This window comes from Fundulus heteroclitus, unplaced genomic scaffold, assembly GCF_011125445.2.
Source record: "Fundulus heteroclitus isolate FHET01 unplaced genomic scaffold, MU-UCD_Fhet_4.1 scaffold_191, whole genome shotgun sequence".
Lineage (NCBI taxonomy): Eukaryota > Metazoa > Chordata > Actinopteri > Cyprinodontiformes > Fundulidae > Fundulus > Fundulus heteroclitus.
The window spans coordinates 289,681-311,948 of NW_023396603.1; the positions used below are offsets into that span (position 1 = coordinate 289,681).

The 22,268-nt window shown below is 41.9% G+C and overlaps 1 protein-coding gene across 1 annotated transcript in view; it reads right to left on the reverse strand.

Annotated features, from left to right (window-relative positions):
- The window catches only part of LOC105922785 (sarcoplasmic/endoplasmic reticulum calcium ATPase 2), a 135,929-nt gene extending 128,632 nt beyond the window's left edge, over positions 1-7,297 (reverse strand). Inside the window, exons 1-4 of the mRNA XM_036129598.1 lie at positions 7,149-7,297; positions 6,816-6,833; positions 6,590-6,672; positions 4,656-4,760 (exon numbers count right to left, since the gene is read on the reverse strand). Of these exons, the coding sequence (XP_035985491.1) occupies positions 4,656-4,760; positions 6,590-6,672; positions 6,816-6,833; positions 7,149-7,266 (324 nt within the window). The 5' untranslated portion in view covers positions 7,267-7,297. The remainder of the gene's footprint in view (positions 1-4,655; positions 4,761-6,589; positions 6,673-6,815; positions 6,834-7,148) is intronic.
- Between the last annotated feature and the right edge of the window lie 14,971 nt (positions 7,298-22,268).

Below are 22,268 nucleotides of genomic sequence, written 5' to 3' on the forward strand. Positions count from 1 at the left end.
GTTGAACCCTAAATTGTAGATAAAATGCTTGGACTGTGGTGTTGATTGATAAATGCTGAATTATGAATTATTCATGCTGATTGATGCTAAGATGTTTCCATTGATGTTTGTCCGGCCCATTTCTTGGAACTGTTTTCATTGTGATGTGCCTTTGGGGCACACCAATTGGGGGGGGGGGGGGGGGGGGGGGCTAACGGACATTTGGACTGCCGGTTGTGCCTTTCGGGCACACCAGCAGAGATTATGTGACCCCAGAAACTGAGCTGCACTATCGGTTTGTCGTGGAGATCACAGATGGACGGACTCTGGATGCCGGTAGCTGACGTGCTTGGATTGGACGGAATGACTGACTGTTCTTGGAGAGGGACAGCTTGGGAGCTGTCATTCCACACATCCAGGTCTGGTTGATCATCTTTGGTGATGTGCCATTTAGGCACATCATCAGGGGGTCTGTTAAGATAGCAACTGGGTCAAGAGGAACAAACTGCTTTACCCAGAACTGCCTGCCACACTTGAATAGCACTGGACACAAGGAAATGACTCATATCTGTCAGATAGCGTCCCGGAGGTGACACGGTTTCTTTACTAATGACACAGTGTGGATGTGTAGGGCCCTCTATGGGTGTGAACCTGAACTCCTTTATAATGTTTGTGTGATGAGCAATTGGGGCTTCTTGCTGATCAAGAGCCCATCAGCGCTGATGTTTCTGTAACAGTTTCTCTGTCTTTAGTAGACATAGTAACTTGAAGTATACCTTTCTGTTTCATGCGTCTTGCATCCAAAGTAATATGTAAATGGGGGTCGCCTGACGGGTAAAAAGAGCTGGGTCCACCTAGTGTGTTTCACCGCCGATCAGGTGCGGTAGTTCTTTACAGCACCCATCGACATCTGCTACAACTGTGGTTACCCTGGACATTGGGCACATGACTGTGGGCTATTTCACCCCACCAGCAGGTCAGCCCGGCATGGTATCACCAAATCCTAACATGACCCCACCTCCACAAGGTCAGTACCCCCAGAATGGGGATAACTCTTCTTATGGACAGTATTGACACACCCCTGAGGATGACCTGAGTAGCATGAGCACTGCAGACCCCATGCTGCTAGTGAAAGTGGGAAATGACTGCATGAACTTTTAGTGGACACTGGAGCCACATATTCCACCAATTTTAGACAACCATCACCATCTGGATTGTCAACCAAGACTGTGTCACTGAGGGGCTTCTCAGGGAAGGAACAGCATCTGCCATTGCAACACGTGGGGGAAGAGTTTGCTGACATCTATTGGGGACTGTCAAGATATGAACTGGGTCAAGTGGAACGAACTGCTTAGACCAGAATTGCCTGCCACATTTAGATAGTACCGGACACAAGGAGATGACTGAAATCTACCAGATAGCATCCGGGAGGTGACACAGTTTCTCTCCAAAGTAATATTTAAATTATATCCTGAAGGGTATAAACGAGCTCGGTCCACTGAGGGTGTTTCACCGCCGACAGGGTGCAGTAGCTCTTAACTGCTAACAAAGACTGCTACGTCTGGTGTTCTCTCAGTGTTTCAGCTATGGAAGCCCTGGATACAAAGTCTGAGTTCCTACTCGTCCCCACCTGACCCGCCACACATCACTCTGTTCTATGACAGGAACCACACTGACTAGTATCAAGAATCTTTAGGGTGGCGCGCCCGTGGCGGAGCGGTTAGCGCAAACCATATTAGGAGGCCTTTAGTCCTCGACGCGGTCGGCCAGGGATCGATTCCGACCCGTGGGGCTTTGCTGCATGTCTTCCCCCCTTTTCCTGTCAGCTCACTGTCAATAAAACGCATGCCACTACAGCCGAAAAAAAAAATCTTTAGCAGAAATTAAAGGTAAAACATGGACAGTCACTTCTAGGAACATGTATGTGGCCCCTGAGGGTGTGGCAGCTGCAGTGGTGCTAACTTCTGCAATTGTATATGATGTGAGATGAAGCGTTTCCTTATATCTCTCTTTCTCTCCATGTTGAGCACCAGGTAAAGGAATTAGGGAACAAGGTAAAACGTTCCCTTCAGGCCACCGATAGGGCTCCAACCAGCGTTGCAGGTTTGCTGTTTTCAAAATCCACTAATACCTATTAAATTCTTTGTGATGTAACTGATAAGATTATTTTACAACATGAGCTTTTGACTCGTTACCATGGCCGGAAATGCACTGATCGTCATGAAGCAGCAGAGATGTTGGCTACACTCGCATTAAAACTATGAGCAGAAAGTCCCATGGAGGTGGGATTAATTTCATGTGTCCAAGTTTCATTTCAGGTCACTACTGATTTAATCTTAATCTTAATCTTAAGGAAAGGAAGGGATTGCTGATATCATTGCAGACCTCCTGGCAGCTGGAGGTTTAGAACCCTCTGTCTCAGCCTGGAACACACCCATTCTTCAAGTGGAAAAGAAAAAACTGGTAAATATTGCATGGCACATGATCTCAGAGCGATAAATTCTGTTTTAAAAACTACAATTTCTGTGGCTAATCCATACGTGGCTATTTACAGTTTTGAGCCCTCCCACCAGTGGTATATATGTATTGATTTAGCTAATGCTTTCTTCGGTCTTCCCTTGGCTGAAGAATGTCGAGATATTTTTTCATTCTCTTATAAAGGTTGCCAGCTACGCTACACCAGACTGCCCCAAGGATTTGCTCTATCACCAGGTATTTTTAATCAGGTTTTGAAATATGGTTTACAGATCCTCTGCCCAAAAAGACTACTTTCATTCAGTATATTGATGACCTGCTGTTGGCTTCCCCTACCGATGAGATCTGTCTTCAGGTCACGGAGTTATTTTGAGACACCTCCATCAACCTGGTTTTAAGGTCAGTAAAAATAAATTGCCAGTTGCCAGGAAACAGGTGTCTTTCCTGGGGTGTGTTATTTCCACAGGAACAACCAGTAGTATGTCCTGCAACCACAAGAAGAGCATTCTAACACACCTAAACCACAGAACATGAAAGACATGCTGTCTTTTTGGGACTAACTGGCTACAGTCGCAACTACATTTGCAGGTACACTGTAACCTTTGTGGGACCTAGTGAAGATATAAGGTTTGAGAAAATTGAATAATGTTTTGATTTGGACTCTGGAATCTGAGGAAGCATTTAACCTACTTAAACAAAGGTTAGCATCTTCAGCTGAGTTGACTCTCCCTGACTATTCTTTTCCATTTTTCCTTGATGTTTCTGTAACAAAACTAGCAGTAAATGCAGCTTTCTTTCACAAAAAGGGGAACAGAAGGAGGCTAATGTACATCAGGATGTTTTTTCCTGTTGGATAACAGGAAAAATGTCACCCCAATGCACACAACATGCAGCAGCAATAGCCAGATTGATTTAAAAACACTGCTCATTTAGTCATGGGATATATTTTATTTTTTGACAAGTGTGGTGGCTTATATAAATTGACAAAGTTTCACTATAACTGCACTCAGACAGCACAGGCTTATTTAATTAAGTTGAGTGTTTTAATTTATTGTGTTGTTACTGTGTTTGTAAAATTAATTTTTTGTTGTTCAAGACAGATCTGTCTTGAAATGAGATCATGAATAACAATTAGAATATCTCTGAAAATAAAGGAAACCAAATGACATACCGTATTTTCCGAACTATAAGGCGTACTTAAAATCCAAAATTTTTCTCAAAAATTGATGGTGCGCCTTATATATGATTACTGACCGATTTTGTGTGGTACAATGCGCTCAGAAATCTGTTAAAATATGCAAGTATGACTTTGGTTAGCAACGAAGCCACTCCGCTAAATGGATATTCGGGGCATTACGGTACACTGTGTCACTACTTGACCGGAACCCTGAGCAGTCTGCAAGACTTTCTTACAGTAATGTCAAAACTAGAAGTGCATTCTTGTAAAGGCCCCCACATACTCGGGCGCAGTTCATGCCATGGATGTCCACGTGTATTCGCTATGCGGAGTCATGCTATAAATTTCTTGGCAGCAAGAAGTCTTTACATCGAACTGTTTTATATGTGACATCGAGCTTGATACACTGTGCTGCTCCAAGCAGGTGGTTGCAAGGATGCATAGCATCACAGTCCCTCTCTGTTCTCACTGACAGGTGTGCGGTGGGAACCTGCTGGAAAAGAAACGGCTCTTCTTAAAACACATTTTACCGTCCGTTCTGCCGCTTGGTCCCACTGGCAGAAAGTGTGGTAATTTGCCATAGGAAACGTAGGCAATAGTACGCTCGACTATGAAGGGTAAAACATCCACGGAGTGTAAGCGCAGCTCACTGTCTGCGCACAGTACTAAGTGTAGGAGCCTTTATGCAGCCAGCGGCCAGAGTAGACGCTAGCAACAATAAACCCTAGTTAGTTAATTCAATATAAACGTTACATTTATTTTTGGCCTAATATTAGAAACAGGGCAGTGTAGTCCAACTACTCTGTCCTCCCGACAGAGACGGATAGAGAACTGTGTACGTGAAGGGCCGGAGTGATATAACAAGCTTAGGAAGAATATTTGGTGTGCCTTATATGTGGACAAAGACACACAAAGACACATTTATTCACTGTGCCTCTTATAATCTGATGCGCCTTATGATCTGAAAAATACAGTAATATTAAAAAGATCTCCTAAAAAAATATAACCCACATAAGACATTTACCTGCCACACACCCACAATAGCGTTAGCAATCAGGATGAGAAGGATGACGAAGGGCTCAACGAATGCAGTGATGGTCCCCTCCCCTTCTTCGAACCACGCCAGGGTCTACACAACAGAGATAAAGGTTCATGTGCAATAAGGTGGTGATCTCATTTGTAATCAATTAATATCCAAGATATAACAAACTGAGTATATTTATTAGTGTCAGGTATGTTTAGGCCCTGGCTAGGTACATAACCTTTCCTGCAAGCTGAATTCTCGCAGTATTTGTGTGTTCACAAACCCACAAGAATCCATCTTGTCCTGTTCCGATCTCAATCATTTGGGCCCAAACCAAAATAAACATTGTTGCAAGCATAGCTTCTGCTGCTATCACATCCGTTTTGTCAGAATCCACGATTTCTTCTTTTACAGAAGAACAGCAAAAAGTGCCTTGACCAGTGTAACTAGTTGTAGTTTCTCATGACACCTGCTGCTTACATCGTCATTTGATACCGTGATTGGTAAAACCAACCTTAGGTAGGTGGGCACTAGGTGTCACTTTGCCGAATCAGCTTGGAATGTTTTGCTGAATGTCCCTCCTTTCCCGAACAGATTCAATAGGAGCAGGCACAGACTGATGACGTGCAGAACGGAGAGTGCTACACATGTCAATCTGGCTTGCCAGGTTGTCAGGTTCTCAATCAAGGCATTGTTAAATGGTCTGTATCAGAGAACATGATGAAACTTAACACAAGATACCTGTTGTTTTTCTGTGTGTGATTACATCATTCACCCATGAGCCTTTTAAAGGGGACATGTCATGCCTTTCAGTTCTTCCAATTGAAATCATTGAATTGAGGTCTATAGGTGATTTCCCGCATACTGTCTGTTTGTTGCGGCTGAAAATTCTATTCAATTCAATTTCATTTCCATTTTATTTATAGAGCACCAATTCATGAAACATGTCATCTCAACGCACTTTCCAAAGTCAAATTCAATCAGATTATACAGATTAGGTCAGATTATACACATTGGTCAAAAATTTCTCCTTTCTAAGGAAACCCAGTAGATTGCATTTCACTCATTTTACACGCAGGCTGCTGATCGAACCATTGTGTGTATTTTTGTGTGTGTGTGTAACACGGCAAGTTCTTGCTTTCCATCCATGGCCGAAGAGAATGCGGAACAAAAGTCAAGTCAGTGCAGCGCGTATATCCTATGACCTATACAAAATAATTCCGCTGCGATCAAAAGTCTTTGGTGTTGCACTTAAAAATCCCCCTCATCATTCTCGCCGTGTCTGAGGCAAAAACATTCTCATAAAGCTCTAAATTTTAACTTCATGAGGTAAAGTTTGGAGCAGACAGATCAAAGTCTCGTCTCACTGTATAGGGTAGGGCCAGTGTAAAAGTGTCTGAGAAATCCAGTGGTACGTTCTAAATCATGTTTCTCTGATTCTAGATGAGTGGCAGGACACATTTAAAGCTTCTCTGCCTTTGTCTGTTTGACATATCATGTCTTCTTGCCATCCACTGGACCAGATTGGTACTGCAGCTTTCCTCACAACTTCCCCATATGTCATGGGGCTGTTTACATAAACAGCCCCTAGCAAATGGAAACGGGTCAAAATTAAAAGCCAAAGGCTTTGGTTTACCCCGGAAACAAAAGCCAAGGGCTTTAAATACTGGGGCTTGCAAGGGAAAAGGGTCTATTGTCTTGTAAAGCATTCCTAGAACTCCAACACTGAAGCACAAACCAAACATTACATTTAATGCTTAATACTATCGCTGTGTGTATCCTGCAGTACTTAACTAACACACTTTGTTTTTTACACAAAACTACAATGTATACACAGTTGCTCTAATTAAATATTATTGATTAGCGGGTCAGAAAATGGATGGATGGATGGATGGATGATTAGTTCTGTTTCAATCATGGTTCTATTTGCTTACAAAAGAAATGCATGCAGCCAGCAGCAGTATTCGAACTAACAGATCTTCAAACTGTTCCAGGATCAGCTCCCAAAGTGACTTTCCTGTGGAGTGAGAGAAAAAAAACAATATCACAGCACAGTAAGAATAACAGTTAAACACATGGGGCCGTTGAGGCAGTATTACACTGCAAAGTTGGTATAAAAAGACAAAATAAGTACTGTAAAAATGTAAAATGTTTGATTACCTTCTTCAGCAGGCAATTCTATAGGTTAAAAAATAACAAGAGAAAAGATAAGTCAAAAAAGCACTGTGGCAACAGGTATTAAAAACTGTATTTTTAAAGAATTCTTTGCACAGAGGTTTTAGAGTAGTATCCATAGAAAGGTTTACAAGACTTTTTTTAAAAAGTGTTTGTTTTCTTCAGCAGTACAGTAAAAGCAACTTCACAAATGTGATCAGTAACTTAACAGGGTAGTAAATGACCACCCACCAGATAAAAAGAATTTTCGTACAGATTCTTTGTAAACAAAAATAATAATAAAGAAATAAAGATAGATAGATAAATAGATATATGTACCATTGGGTCCCCATCTCTCTCTGTTTTTCTTCAGCTGCTCACAGCTCAGGCCTGTAGATTCATTTACAACGAAGAAGCCTAAAACCTCCTCCACTGTTTTAGTATGAGCATTCTCCATCACCGCTATACGTTCTATATAAAAGACAAAAAAATCACCTATTATTTTCTTCATCAACCATTTTGTTATACATTTGCTGGTGTGTTTGAGATCATTGTCCTGCTGATGACCCAGTTTGACAGATTTCAAGCTGAGATTTCCAACTCGCTCCATAACATAATGCAGGAAGTGTAGAGCCCCCAACACCCGGTCATGTTGTCTCTGCTTATTTAACCAACGCCTTTTCTTTTTGTTATGTTTTTTCTCCATTAAGATGTGTGCACACACTATTGCCATTATTCTCCCCCATTGTTGATGTTTATTTACACTGGACTCACATTTGATCTTGAGAGGATTGGCAAGATTTGCCGTCTGACATCTGAATGATCTTAAGCAAAATCTGTTTGTGTGTGGTGTGTTGTGCTCACCGTCTGACCGGACGCCACACACTGTATGACCAAACCTGTCTTATCTAGAAAGATTTTTATTGATTATTGATGTCTCTCAGGCTTTGAAAATCGGCCGACTATTCTAAAACCCAGCCATGTAAACCAGCCTTAAGATCTGTAGAGTATAACATTGTGTTCTTGACTTTTTCGTTATTTCTCTTAAAATTACACAACTTCCCCACTGGTGTAAATGCCTGGAGGTGTACTCCTTTAAAGAACTGCCACTAAAGTTGTTTTACTTATTTGCAATTGTTTGGCAATGATCAACAAAACGTTTTTACTGATCAAGTTATCAGAGTATTCTGTTGCCTGTGCCTTGACTCAAGTTTGCACTGACAGGCAAAACATAATGTCAGTTGTGATTAAACAGAAAAAAGAGATCCAACAGCACCCATAAACAAGAAACTAACACAATTTTGGGAGTTAACTCTTAAGATTTCTAAATAATTTGAGCTGTAATAAATGTTGACAGCTCAAAAAAACATGAATATGAGTCTATGCCCCCAGGCATATGTGGGAAAACATAGATTTTTATTCATCTACACAAAAACTCTGTTTTATATTACTAAAAACTATTATTTCTGAAAACTCCTGACTATTGATGGGCACAGCTACTGAAAAAATTATCTTCAAAAACACATATTGTGCAAACAGAAATATTAGCTTCACTACCATTTAACAAATAAATAAGGAAATTCGAGGAAGCTAACACTAGCTGCTAACCACTAACCAGCAGTTGTCAGTATGTGTTACACATCTTCAGATAAAAGATGTTGCACACACGTACATGACGAACGTGCGTAGTGCTGCATGTTTGAGGAGATAGCTGTTTTACTTCAGGATAAATGACTTTCACATTTTTACTTTTATACAGTAGTGAAAGCTTTTGAGGAGAATATTCTACCCTCTCTGCAAGTAGCCTACTTGAAATTTGATCAATTCGGCAGTTATTATTTATAGTTAACAACTTTGCTCTGGATACACTTGCATCACTGTAGTACAGTCTCTGGCTCTGTTTACACGGTGAAAACAGGTTTGCGTTGCGTTTGTACTGTCTATTTACAAACTAAAAGGTTCAATTGTTGCTTAAGGGGACTTTCAGCTATAGCTGTGGGTTTATTCACAAGAGTCTGCAGCCGAAACAGTACTCCGGCTGCCGCTGTTTTCTTCTTCTGGGCAATTTGACATGGAGCTTCAAAAATCACAGCACTACTAGAGGTTAGGCATGGGAATTAAACTGTTTAAGTACTCTGTAAACAGGGCCTGTGACTGCAAATGTTCTTCATGGATGTTAATGTTAATGAGGCTGACAAAAAGATATAGCGATAAGGATAAGCAGCTTAATTATTTTAAAACATGTCATGCATTTAATCATAAATTATGCTGTACAGATTAATAAACTTGTGCTTAAAAGAGTGTTTTTAGGTTTTTTTCTTTTTGATATAACCATAATTTCATTGTGCTTATAGACTGACATATCAGCTCTAGCAAGCATGAATGATGAGAACTTGGCCACCTACATACCTACCTATGCTGACAGAATTGCCACCCGGAGATTTCCTCTGAGTACCAAGGAAAATGTGTCCTTCGACAGACATTGCTTGAAAAACTCTTTTCATGCTAATCTTTTCATGGAAAAAGTCCAATTTGATCTAAAATATTTTTGGTTTCAGGTAATACCACTATGCAATATATTTCAAAAGAAAGCTTACCATTTGACTCAAAATGGCCATGTTTTCAGGAACATGGCAGGTAAATGAATGGAAGTGAGCTACAATAGAATCAGTTAGCTTTTGTTTCAATCTGAAAAACTCACAGAGAAAGAAATGGCAATTAGAAGGATTTTATTGATACAATATTTTAAGTCTTTGGCGCTCAGACCTCGGCAGGAACATTAATGCTGAATTATACTTTAATATGCATAAGTAGATGTATGAGAACAGGGATGTTCCCCCCCCAGGTCTGAAACTGGTGGTGGAGTGGAGATAGAAGAAGTTTGTTCAGTCCATATGATGATCTGTTTAAGATAGATGTCCAGCTTGATAAACACAGGTTTGCATGGACTGTCCATGATGAGCAAGCTTGAAGCGACTGTGGAGAGGAAAAACTCCCCTTTGGGAAGAAACCTCTGGCAGAACCGGGCCCAACATGGTGGTCTTCTGCCGGACCAATAACAGGCGATAGGGAGTGATGAAGACTGAAGGGAGAAAACACTCTGATGGGTTGAGGATGGAGGAACGTCTTGGAAGCGAGATGAACTCAGCTATGATGGTGGAGAAGGGGTTGGGGGTGGGTTGAATCGGACATCTGATTCGAAATCCAACATGCAATCCGTTTGCGCTTGCTGGTTAGCAGGCTGAGACGTGGATTTGAAGTTGCTTTTAAGATGAGCGTGGGATGCTGATTGGCTTCATGGAGGTGCGGTTCGTTAGCCTCGTGAGACCATCCTGATCTCGCGAGCCTTCAAGGTTTCACTCGCAGATCAGTCTGGCTACTCTCCGTTAAAGAAAATTTGGAGCCGTTCACCAAACGAACGTCCAATCAGCGTTGGCTTTGAGGCGGGTTGAGGTGTGACGCAACGGGAAGCGCGACAGTTCAGTCTAAAGAACATGGCGGCTTCAGCCGATGAAACTAGCGTTAGCGTGGCTATCGAGCAAGTTTTATCGGAATTACAGAGTATTTCTCTGCTGAGCTAACGAGCCTTTACCTGCAGCAGCAAGAGTAGCTTGGCTTGTGGTTGTGTTTTCGTCGTCGCTCGTAACAGAGTGACGACGAATCTGATTGGTTTATTTGGCCCGTGTATCACCAACATAGGCCAATCAGCTAACCAGTATTTTCGCCCCTTCCCAAAATTACTTCAACGGAAGGTTTCCAGATGGATATGCGGAGCAAATCTATCTGGCGGAGTCAGGTAAGCGGTTCGTAGCTGATTGGCTCACATCAGAGGCGTATCGGACTCTGATTGAATGGAGGCAGACGATGAGTTTCTTCGATTGAACTTGCGCCTTCAGCTTCATTTTTGCTGACAAAGATATAGAGCAAAAATACTGATTAAAAATATTACTCCAACAACATTGTGAAATGCAAGTTTTTGAAGTCAAATTATTGCTGTTGCTATGAAGCTTCTTTAAGGTAAAAATTTTGAAGCATATGTTTAAATTGTACTTTTTTTCTTTTCTTTCCATAGGGCATTATTTTTCTTTTATATTCTTCAAAGTTGATTGTAAAATTGATAAATGCATTGTGCGCAATAGTGCCCAGATTTCTAACCAAGACTTTTGTCGTATGTAAAAGGATTTTCTCATGTTAAATTTTGAGATCATGTATTCATCTTTTTAATACACATAGATCATGTTCTAGTTAGGTCATCTTCTGGAGGTGGAGAACTTCCTTTCAAAATGATCTTTCAGAGCACTTGTTAAAGGTACTTTTAATGTATGTTCTTCTGTGAGTTGAAGTTGTCATGAATTATTCTGATGAACCCGAACACAACCACACTCTGAGTTTTGTTAAATTAATTTTATTGAATGAGGATGAGTTGTGAAAGAAGGAAACCAGGGAGGCTGTACTCGACTGGAACTGGAGGTTGAAGATGGGTGCAGGAACTAGAGGACCAGAGAGAGTTTTTGAGATGTAGGGCTGCTGGAGCACAGGATAGCAGGCAATCCGGTGACAGAGCAGAGAGCAAACTGGGAGTACAGGGGTAGCAGGCTGTCCAGAAACAGAACAAAGAGCAAACCTAGAGCACAGAAGTAGCAGTAATCCAGCAGCTAGCAGAGGCCTTACTTGAAGGTCAGAGTGGGAAGAGATCCAGCAACTAGCAGAGGCTTTACTTGAGACACTGAGGTGGCAGGAAGTCCAGCAACTAGCAAAAGCTTTACTTGAGGCACAGAAGTAACAGTAATTCCAGCAGCTAAACAAGGAGTAACTAGGCTGACAGACGTGGAGTGAGTGGAGACTGATGACGAACCAGCGGGGAAGAGAAGACTGAGGGAGGCTTTCGTAGGGAGGCTGGCAGGTGGAGTGAGTTCTGACTAATTAGTGCCTAACAGGTGTGACTGATTGCTGAGGGAGTGAAGGGTGATCTGAGTGATAGGAGGAGGAACTGAAAAAAAAAACAGGGCAAAAAAGGCCAGACCAATACCGAACCATGACAGATGTAACATTGCAATATACTGTTAGGTTTCTAAGGAAAGAATGAGTTGGTTTGATCACAAACCATAACACTTCATTTTGTAATGGGTTTTTACCAAAGATTTATTAAAAGTTTTCATGTTGAACATAAGCATAGGCACTTTATTTTTCAACTCATTTGACCACATCGTCACTGTCAAACAGTACATTACTTGGGTCTCAGTGTTCAGTAACAGAACTATAAGAGTCTTGTTGTTATAAATATAAAAAGTATGTCTTGAATATGATGAGCAGTGGTGGGGTTTACGGAACATGTCATTTAAACTTTTTGTGTCCTACATGATAGATTACAAGGCAAATGTGAGGTTAAATTTCTTGTTATTATCCTAATATATGTAGTAGAATATATTTGCTGTCATACATAACAACAATCACACAAAATATAAAGCCTAGCAGCAAAATTCAAAAAGTTATTTACATCATGATGAAACCTATAGGTATATGGGAGTCGATGAAAACAGAGGTCTGTTTTTTTTCTTCCCTCCATCTGTATTTCTTTGATTGCTTTTCCTTTATGGGTTGTGGGGTCTGCTGCTGCCTATATCTGACGGTGTGGGAAAGTGACAGGGTCATTCTGGACAGGCTCACAAGGTCATTTGCTCCACAAACTCTTTTTGTACAAGAAAATATCACACAGGTTTGTGTGTATACAAGCTCTTAAAAATAAGCAAAACTCAATTGTTTCATCAAGTGTTGATGGTGCATGAAGAAAGTTTTCTGTCATCAGAAAGTATGATAGTTCGAACTATGTCTCATCACATGTTAATGGTCCTCTCTGAAGACATTGGGCTGTGCAAGTTTCCGCCGCTTGCTCAGAAACCTGTTTGAGATTATCTTGTTCACCAAAAAGCCGTGGAAGGGTATCACAGGTGTCAAAGTCCAGTCCTCAAGGGCCGGTGTCCTACAACTTTTAGATGTGTCCCTGGTCTGACACGTCTGAGTCAAATAATCAGGTAATTAGCAGGACTCTGAAGAACCTGACTGCATACTGAGGAGCTAATTGTGTCATTTAATTCAGGTGTGTGGGACCAGGGAAACCTCTAAAAGTTTCATGACACCGGCCCTCGAGGACTGGAGCTTGACACCCCTATACATCATGTAGGACCGGCTACTTGGAGCAATTGCATCTCTAATGTTACAAATGATGTTCCATAAGTTAACCACTTTTTAGAGTTCTTCCTGAAAGACAGGAAAATAAACAAGTTCTTAAAGTGCATACTCCATATTTAAAAGCATGTAACATATAGTATTTATCTTTTACATTCAAACATACCTCAGTGATATTTAAACAGGTGGAACAGAATTAGCAGCTTATCCAAAAAGTCAACAGTGAAGTAATCTGAATTCTTCAGTTTTTGAAAAAGGTTCATCCAGTACTGTGCACGACGTTTCCTTAACACATAAAAATAGGAAACTGAAGAAACAAAGTACCTGACCAGTAAATTAAAATGAAAAATATCAGTGAAGATTGTTTTGTTTTTTCAGGAGACACAAATACCCTTCATCAGTGGATGATAAGCATTGAGCCTGAAGTTGTTTGTGAAGGCACACAACCTGAGTTCCAGGCTGGTCTCGCTGCACTTTTTGCAGGGTTTATGTTTTTAACCTTGAGTATCCAGAGGAGGCAACATGCACTAGAGTTTATCCAAAGGTGAGAACAAATTCACTAATCCTTTTGTTAAAATTATTTGGTATTTCTCATGCATTTTATCTAAAAAGGAAGTATGTAAGAATGAAGAAATGGGTCTTTTGAACACTGATCTATGTATTCTCATCTGTTTTCAGACGATTCATGGGCCTCAATCCAGAAAGGGGAACAAAAGCTGCAAGAGGAAAAGTAAAATAAAAAACGACACAACAGCTGGTGCAAAGGAACAGGCAGTGGTGAACCCACATGTCTCCATTCTGCTTTCCAAGCTGATGGACTATCAGTGGAACTCCTAAAAAGGTCAAATTACACATCTACACACAATCTGTTTTCTCAATCTGTCCTCCTGGTCATGTTATAGACAGGAGGACAGACTGAGAAAAAAAAACTTTCTGTGTTTCTCTGTCCCTCTCTCTCTGAGAGCCTCTGGCCCTGTTTTTATTTCTGTCTCTGACTGTCTTTATCCCAAATTGTCTGTCTGTCTCTCTCTCTTTCTCTGTCTGTCTTTATACCAGTTTGTCTTTATCCCAGTTTCTCTCTTTCTATCTCCGTCTGTCTGTCTTTATCCCAGTTTCTCTCTTTCTATCTCCGTCTGTCTGTCTTTATCCCAGTTTATCTCTCTCTCTCTCCGTCTGTCTGTCTTCATCCCAGTTTCTCTCTCTCTTCGTCTATCTGTCTTTATCCCAGTTTCTCTCTCTCTCTCCGTCTATCTGTCTTTATCCCAGTTTCTCTCTCTCTCTCTCTCTCTCTCTCTGTCTTTATCCCAGTTTCTCTCTCTCTCTCTCTCTCTCTGAGTGCATGCTGGGAATTTGTTGGTGGAGAGTGTGGCTGAGAGTTTGTAAGTAATCTCAAACTTCTTTTTTCTTTTCTAACTGTTTACTATATGATTGTTTGATAATTGTTAGTTTTGATTTTGTCACTCTAAATAACTGCGTTTGGTTGCTTAGGGGGGCGGTAGGCCGTGTTTCTTGACAGGGATGGCGTCCTCGGTGGCGCTATCCCTGTCGCATCCCCCGCGCCGGCCGCTGCGGCGAAGGACAGCGGGGAGGGGAGCAGTGGACAGTGGACGCTGGCCGAGGCTGCTCCCCGTGATAATGCTGAGATGGACAGCTGCTCTGTGGTAGGAACTGACGGTGATGGTGGTGGTGATAGTGGCTCCGTGGCTGGGACCGAGGGTGATGGTGGCCTCCAGGTTAGTAAAGACAGTGCTGTAGGTGGAGAGGAGGCTGTGGTCAGGACAGTGCAGAGGGCAGATGACCTGGGGAGGTCAGAACAGGATGCAGGGTGTGCTGCTGTACAGGATGTAGAGCTGCTGCAGGTCAGCCCTGACAGTGAGCAAGATGATCAGGTGAAATCTGCTCGTGGTCATGGTGACATAGACTGTGAATCTGACTGATAGTTTCTCTATAGCAGACAGTTACTCTGAGAGTGTTGATTTGTATTCTCTGGAGGAGATTAATGGCTTTCTGGATCACATTTTTGGAAAAAAAGTAAACGTCAAAGAATATTTTCCTGATGTGGATAAATTTATACAATCAGTCACTACATTGCAGAGAGTTGTTGGTTTTGATTTACTGGACAGCAAGAAACGTTTTCCTCTCAAGAAGCATGTTACTGGTCTAAGAAAAACTTTTAAAATGATAAAGAACAAAATGTCAAAGAAAATGAAACTTTAAAAAACAAAAGGTACTATGATCATACATCACTGGGTGTTTCGACTCTGTTGGTTTTCTCTGCTGGTCTATCTCTATTCTCCTTACATGCAGGGTCTAAGAGTGGCCTCGTTAAACATAAATGGGGGTAGAGATGGAAAAAAAGAGAGCTATAACAGATGTCATCACACAGAAAAGACTGGATGTAGTTTTCTTACAAGAAACCCACACTGATAGCACGAATGAAATAGATTGGGGCTTATGGTGGGGAGGGCAGCATGTCCTTAGCCATGGGACAAATCTAAGTGCAGGAGTCGCCATTTTGTTTTCCTCTAAGTTAAATGTAACTGTTACATCCAGCACAGAGGTGGTGAAGGGCAGAGTCCTTATGGTGAGAGCTGAAGTAGAGGGATTCAGCTTCATTTTCATTAATATGTATGCACCAAACCAAGGCCCTGAGCGGGAAGGAACTTTTAAAATAATGAAAGAAGAACTAAATAATATTGGTACAGGAGAGTTTATTGTATTGGGTGGTGACTGGAACAGCTGCACTGACTTTACATTAGATAGGACTGGAGAGGAGCCACATTTTCAGTCCTGCTTGTTTGTCTCATGTATTAAAAAAAAATATTTGGTAGATGTGTGGAGAATAAAACACCCATCAGATAGGCAGTACACTTGGGACAAAATATCAGATGGAAGAGTAAGTGCAGCTAGACTAGACAGGTTTTATCTACCTGCTTCTTTTACTGCAGGAGATTTTAGCTGTCAGATCATCCCAGCTGTTTTTACAGACCATCATTTAGTCTTAATGGAGCTGTTTTTTTCTCCCACTGGAAAACCAAAATCTTTTTGGCGTTTTAATGTTAAATTATTAAATGATCTTAATTTTTGTGAAAATTTCAAATTGTTTTGGGCCTACTGGAGATCCCAGAAAGATGATTTTCTTTCCCTGGCTCATTGGTGGGAGGTAGGAAAAGCCCAAATCAGGTTGTTTTGTCAGGAATATACAGCCAGTGTAACAACAAACGTCAAGAGAGCTGTGCAGGAGTTAGAGAACCAGATAAGAGACTTGGAGAGTGCTCTACAAGGAGATCAGCAAAATTATATTTTACAATCAAAAAAACAGGAGCTAAACTCTTTTCTGCAGGAGAGAGCTAAAGGGGCTTTAGTCCGAGCACACTTCACCAGACTACAGGACATCGATGCACCAACCACGTTCTTTTTTAATCTGGAGAAGTTGGTTGCTTCAAAAAAACAGATGTTGTGTCTCTGCCTCCCTGATGGGAAGGTGACCAAGGACCCAACGGAGATGAGGAGGCACACAGTGGACTTTTATATAGACTTGTTCAGGGCGTACGACTGTGATGTGGATGCTGCTGTGGAGCTTCACCAGGGACTTCCTCAGTTGGATCCAGGAGATCGGGAGGCTCTGGGTTTGGATATAACTCTTGATGAACTGACTGCTGCTGTGTCTCAGATGGCATCTGGCAAGGCTCCAGGAATAGATGGTCTACCTTCAGACTTTTTTTAAACATTTCTGGACCATAATGGGACAGGACCTTTTGGACATTTTTAAACAGTGTTTTATCAAAGGGACGCTTCCAGCATCCTGCAGGCGTGCAGTTCTTTCTTTGCTGCCTAAGAAGGGAGATTTAGCACTTTTAAAGAACTGGAGACCAGTAGCTCTTTTATGTATGGACTACAAGATTCTTTCCAAAGTTTTATCAAATAGACTAAAAATTGTTATTGATTTTATAATTGGTGCAGATCAATCATATTGTGTACCAGATAGGTCTATGTTTGATAATTTGTTTTTAACGAGAGATGTTTTTGATATTTGTAAAATTTATGACATCAATGTTGGTATCATATCTATAGACCAGGAGAAGGCTTTCGACCGCATGGATCATGAGTTTCTTTTTTCTACCTTAAAGACTTTTGGTGTTGGGGAGGTTTTTCTGTCTTGGGTGAAGCTGTTGTACAGAGATGCTTGTTGTGTGGTGAAGGTGGGAGGTGGATTAAGTGTTCCAGTATCAGTTAGGAGAGGGATCAGACAAGGCTGCCCCATCTCAGGCCAGCTTTACAGTATTGCCATCGAGCCTATCCTCTGCCGGTTGAGGAGCAGACTGAGAGGTCTCTCCCTGCCAGAGTTGGCTCAGATGCCCGCTGTTGTTGTATCAGCATATGCTGATGATGTAAATGTATTTATTTGCAATGAGGGAGATATTCAAGAGTTACAAAAAAGTTTGGGCTTGTATGGAAAAGCTTCCTCCGCCAAAGTGAACTGGGAAAAAAGTGAGGCTTGTTTAGTGGGGGAGTGGTGTGTGGGGAGTATTCCTCGTCTTCCTGGGAACCTTAAGTGGGGAAAAAGGGGTGTAAAAAGCCTAGGAGTTTTTCTAGGGAATGAAGATTTTCAGAGCCAAAACTGGGAGGGAGTGCTGGAAAAGGTAGAAGCCAGGTTGTCTAAATGGAAATGGTTTCTACCTCACCTGTCCTATAGGGGAAGAGCTCTGATAGTGAATAACCTGATCGCATCATCTCTGTGGCACAAGCTCATCGTGTTGGTGCCACCATCAGGCCTACTAAAAGAGGTGCAGTGGCTCCTGGTGAACTTCTTCTGGTCCGATCAACACTGGCTGAGGGCACCGGTCTTTTATCTCCCTGTGGCAGAGGGAGGACAAGGACTTGTAGACATTCTGTCCAGAACCGTGGCTTTCAGACTGCAGACAGCACAGAGGTTGTTGTATGGTTGCAGTCGCTGCTGGATAGCTCCTGCTCGACTGCTACTCAGGTTTGCTGGCCGGCTTAGGCTTGATAAGCAGTTATTTCTGCTAAGATCAAGTGAAGTTGACCTGACAGGGCTCACACCTTTCTACAGCTCCGTGATCAATGCCTGGCAGACACTGAAGGTCACAAGAACTCAGGATCCTGGGCCAGGGATGTGGATCTATGAGGAGCCATTGTTTCACAACAACTTCCTTGGAAACCCCACGTTTTCCTCTGCTACATTAAGAACTAAATTTGTGCAGGCCGGCATTGCTAAACTGGGCCACCTCATAAAAGCATCCATGGAAATGCTCGGTGACATCACCAACATCAGGTCCTCCAGAGTGCTGAGTAGGATTGTGGAGGAAGTCTGGCAGTCCCTGTCTGAGCCACTAAGAAGGTTTGCTAAGAATCACGCTGCCCAGTGGAAGGATGACGGCATGTACATTTTTCCCTCTCTAAGCGTCTGTCCTGCTGCTGAGGACTGGCAGGAGGAGAGTGGTTTTCTTCTCACCGTGAAAGCACCAGTGCTGGGTACTTGCAGCTCCTGTGGGAAGAAGCAGCTCTACTACAACTGTGTGAAGGTGCTGAACCTTCGCTCTCTGGCTGGAGTGAAGGAGTCAAAATGGTGTGAGGTATTTGCTTCAGACGTTACCCCTAAAGGCAGGTGGAGGGTCCTGTATAAACCCCCTGTTGAGAAAAGGATGGCGACCCTTCAGTGGAGGATGATACATGGAGCAATAGCCACCTAGATCCAGGCACTGGGGAGGGCTGTCCATTTTGCACACAGAGGGAAACATTAGAGCACCTAGTGGTGGGTTGTCCTCGGCTGGTTGATCTTTTTAGAGTTCTGAAGGAATGGGTGGAAGCTTTAGGAGAGGTTTTCTCTGTCCCTCTGTTTGTTTTTGGACCCAAATACACAGTAAGGAGAAAACTGACATTGGTTTTAATTAATTTTTTATTTGGGGTGGCTAAATTAGCTATTTGGAGGACCAGGAAGAATCAGATGCTGGGTCAGGGTTGGACAGATGTGGTGCGGAGCCTGAAAGGTCTGGTTGCGGCTCGTCTGAGAGTAGAGCATGCTTTCTACACACTCACTAGTAATTTGGAGCCTTTTAGGGCTCGGTGGGGGATCAGACATGTTTTATGTTCAGTAGAGGATGATGGCTCACTGGTTCTTAATATTTAACTTATCTTTGTGTGTGGTAATTGGTTGGTTTTTATCCTGATGATGGAAATGAAGTCTGTATTAGTAATGAAACATTACAAAGAGAACTGGCGAGGCACGGGCAGTTAATGTCTCCCATTAAACTGATCCCTCTGGGCTGTAAATCACCGCACCTTAAACATGTTATTTCCTTTAGAAGGCAGGTTTTTATGGTTTTGAAAAATAACACTGAGGAGCTAAATTTAATATTGAAATTTAGAGAGGATGGTTCAGGTGCTGATGTAGTTTCTGATGGCTCAGAAGATCCTGGTTTAGATACCAGGGACTTTGGTGCTGTTGGTTCGGATGCTGCTTTCTCTGGTTCAAAAGTAGAAATCAGTGAGCAGTCACACATTGACAGCATTACCACACAGACCAAATTAGGGGAGGTAGGATGTTCTCTGGAGGAGGAGGATGAAATGCTGGTAGATAAAAAATTTTCTAATGATACTAAAAAGAGGAAACCAAATGAAGAGCGTCAATCTGTTTGTAAAGTGAAGAAAGTTTCTCCTAATTGTGAATGCCAGCAGTCAGGTGACAGTGAAGGTGATGAGGAGAGTGATGTGGAGTCTCTGGCCTCTTCACAGACATGGACTCATAAGAAGAGTGGCTACTCTTTAACGAGTATTAAGAGCTTCCTGCAGGACACAAAGGGAGCCAGAAATGTCAAAGTGGAAAAAGTTTTTCCTGATTTACAGCTCTTCCTTGACTCAGTGAAGGTTTTCCTGAGAAGTCCTGGAGTCCTGGGGGAGAAAGCCTTCACTGACCAGGAAATCTACCGTATCAAAAAATCGTGCAAAAGGTCAAAAAGCAGTTAGAAGATGATGAATAACATTACGAATCTTTCTTTTTTTCTTTTTTGGTCTTTAGTTTCTGTTTCACTTTACTTTTTTATGCTATGGGAGATATTCGTATAGGCAGCTTGAACCTAAATGGGGCAAAAGATGATGCGAAGAGCTTCTCTTTTCAAGTTGTGCTCTCTTAAAAAGTTAGATATTATTTTTATACAAGAAACACACAGTACTGCTTATAATGAGGCTGACTGGAGGAGAGAATGGACTGGTGAATCCTTCTTAAGTCATAAGACCAGTAACAGTGGTGGGGTTGGAGTTCTCTTTGCTAAAAACTTAATTGCTCAGTCGGTGGAATCTGAGGAAGTCATTAAAGGCCGTCTGTTGAAAATAAGAGCAGTGTATGAGAAAGTTACAATGGCGTATATTACTATATATGCTCCTGTTGTGGGAGTGGAGAGGTTCTTATTTCTAGATGCTTTGAATAAGGTTATTGAGAAATGTAGCAGTGAGGAATATTTATTTGTTGGAGGTGATTTAACTGTACTGAGGACAGCAGCTTAGACAGGAACCATGCAGAGCCTCATGCCGCCTCTGGCACTCGCCTGATTCAGCTTCTGGAAGCTCAGGAGCTGTGTGATGTGTGGAGAGGTTTTCATGGTGAGCAGCGACAGTACACATGGACACATGCTAAAGATAATTTACTGTCTATGGCCAGGCTTGATCGTTTTTATTGTTTTAAACATCATTTTAATATTTTTAAAAGTTGTTTAATCAGCCCTGTTGGTTTTTCTGACCATTCACTTGTAACAGTCTCTGTTTTTATGAGGTGTGTGAAAGCCAGTAGTGCTTATTGGCATTTTAACACAGCCTTATTGGAAGACACACATTTTAAAGATACATTTGCCTTTTTTTGGAAAAACCATCAGAGTACAAAATCTGATTTTATTTCTTTACAACAATGGTGGGATTTGTGGAAAAGTCCTGATAAGACAGTTCTGTCAACAGTACACTCAGAATGTCACCAAGGCCTTGATGGGTTCAGTCAGGGCTCTGGAGTCTGAGGTGGAGGAGCTAAGAAATTTGTCTGAAGCCACAGGAGACCAACACCATACTCAGTTACTGGAAGCTAAAAAAATCTGATTTAGCTAAATTGCTGGGTGTCTCAGCTCAGGGGGCTCTCGTTAGGTCCCATTTCCAACATGTAGCTCACATGGACGTTCCGTCTCACTTTTTCTTTGGTCTAGAGCGTAAGAATGGACAAAAAAGGTTCATTCACAGCTTAAAGGGTGACACTGGGCAGGTGCTAATTGATCATACAGTAATTCGTAAACATGCTGTCACTTTTTACAGCAAACTGTTTAAATGTGAGCACAGAGAAGAGCAGGTAATGTCTCAGAGTTTTTACACTGGTCTTCCTCAGGTGGAGCAGCAGAGTAACATAGAGCTGGAAGAAGCTCTGTCTGCTAATGAACTCTATACAGCTCTACAGAGCATGCAGAGTGGGAAAGCTCCTGGAATAGATGGTCTACCTGTGGACTTCTACAAGTCTCTCTGGTCAGTAGTGGGGGAAGATCTGCGGTCAGTACTGAATGACAGTCTGGCTGGTGGCCGTCTGCCACTGAGCTGCAGAAGAGCGGTTCTTACTTTGCTGCCCAAAAAGGGTCACCTACAGTTTATTAAAAATTGGAGACCTGTTTCACTGCTCTGCTCAGATTACAAGCTCCTCTCTAAGTTGTTGGAAACCAGGCTGAGCAAAGTGATGGAAAAAGTGATCCATTGTGATCAGACGTATTGTGTACCAGGCAGATTGATCTCTGATAATATTGCCTTGATAAGAGATTTTTTAGAGATCTGTAAGCTGTATGGCCTGAAAGCTGGAATCATATCTATTGATCAAGAAAAAGCCTTTGATCGTGTTGAGCATGATTACTTATGGCTCACTTTGAGTGCTTTTGGTTTTAGTCCTGGTTTTATTGATAAAGTGAAGGTTTTATACTGTGACATTTAGAGTGTGCTAAAAATGAATGGTGGTTTGAGCGCTCCTTTTCAGGTTCAAAGAGGAATAAGACAAGGATGTGCCCTTTCTGGCATGTTATATTCTTTAGCTTTTGAGCCATTATTGCATAAACTCAGACGTGACCTTCAGGGATTGATCATTCCAGGTTGTAATAGATCTTTAAAGCTGTCGGCCTATGCAGATGACCTTGTCATCTTAGTGAATACTCAAAAGGATATTGACATATTGGTAAGAGATGTCAATCAGTTTGGCTCTTTATCCTCAGCAAAAGTTAACTGGGATAAAAGTGAAGC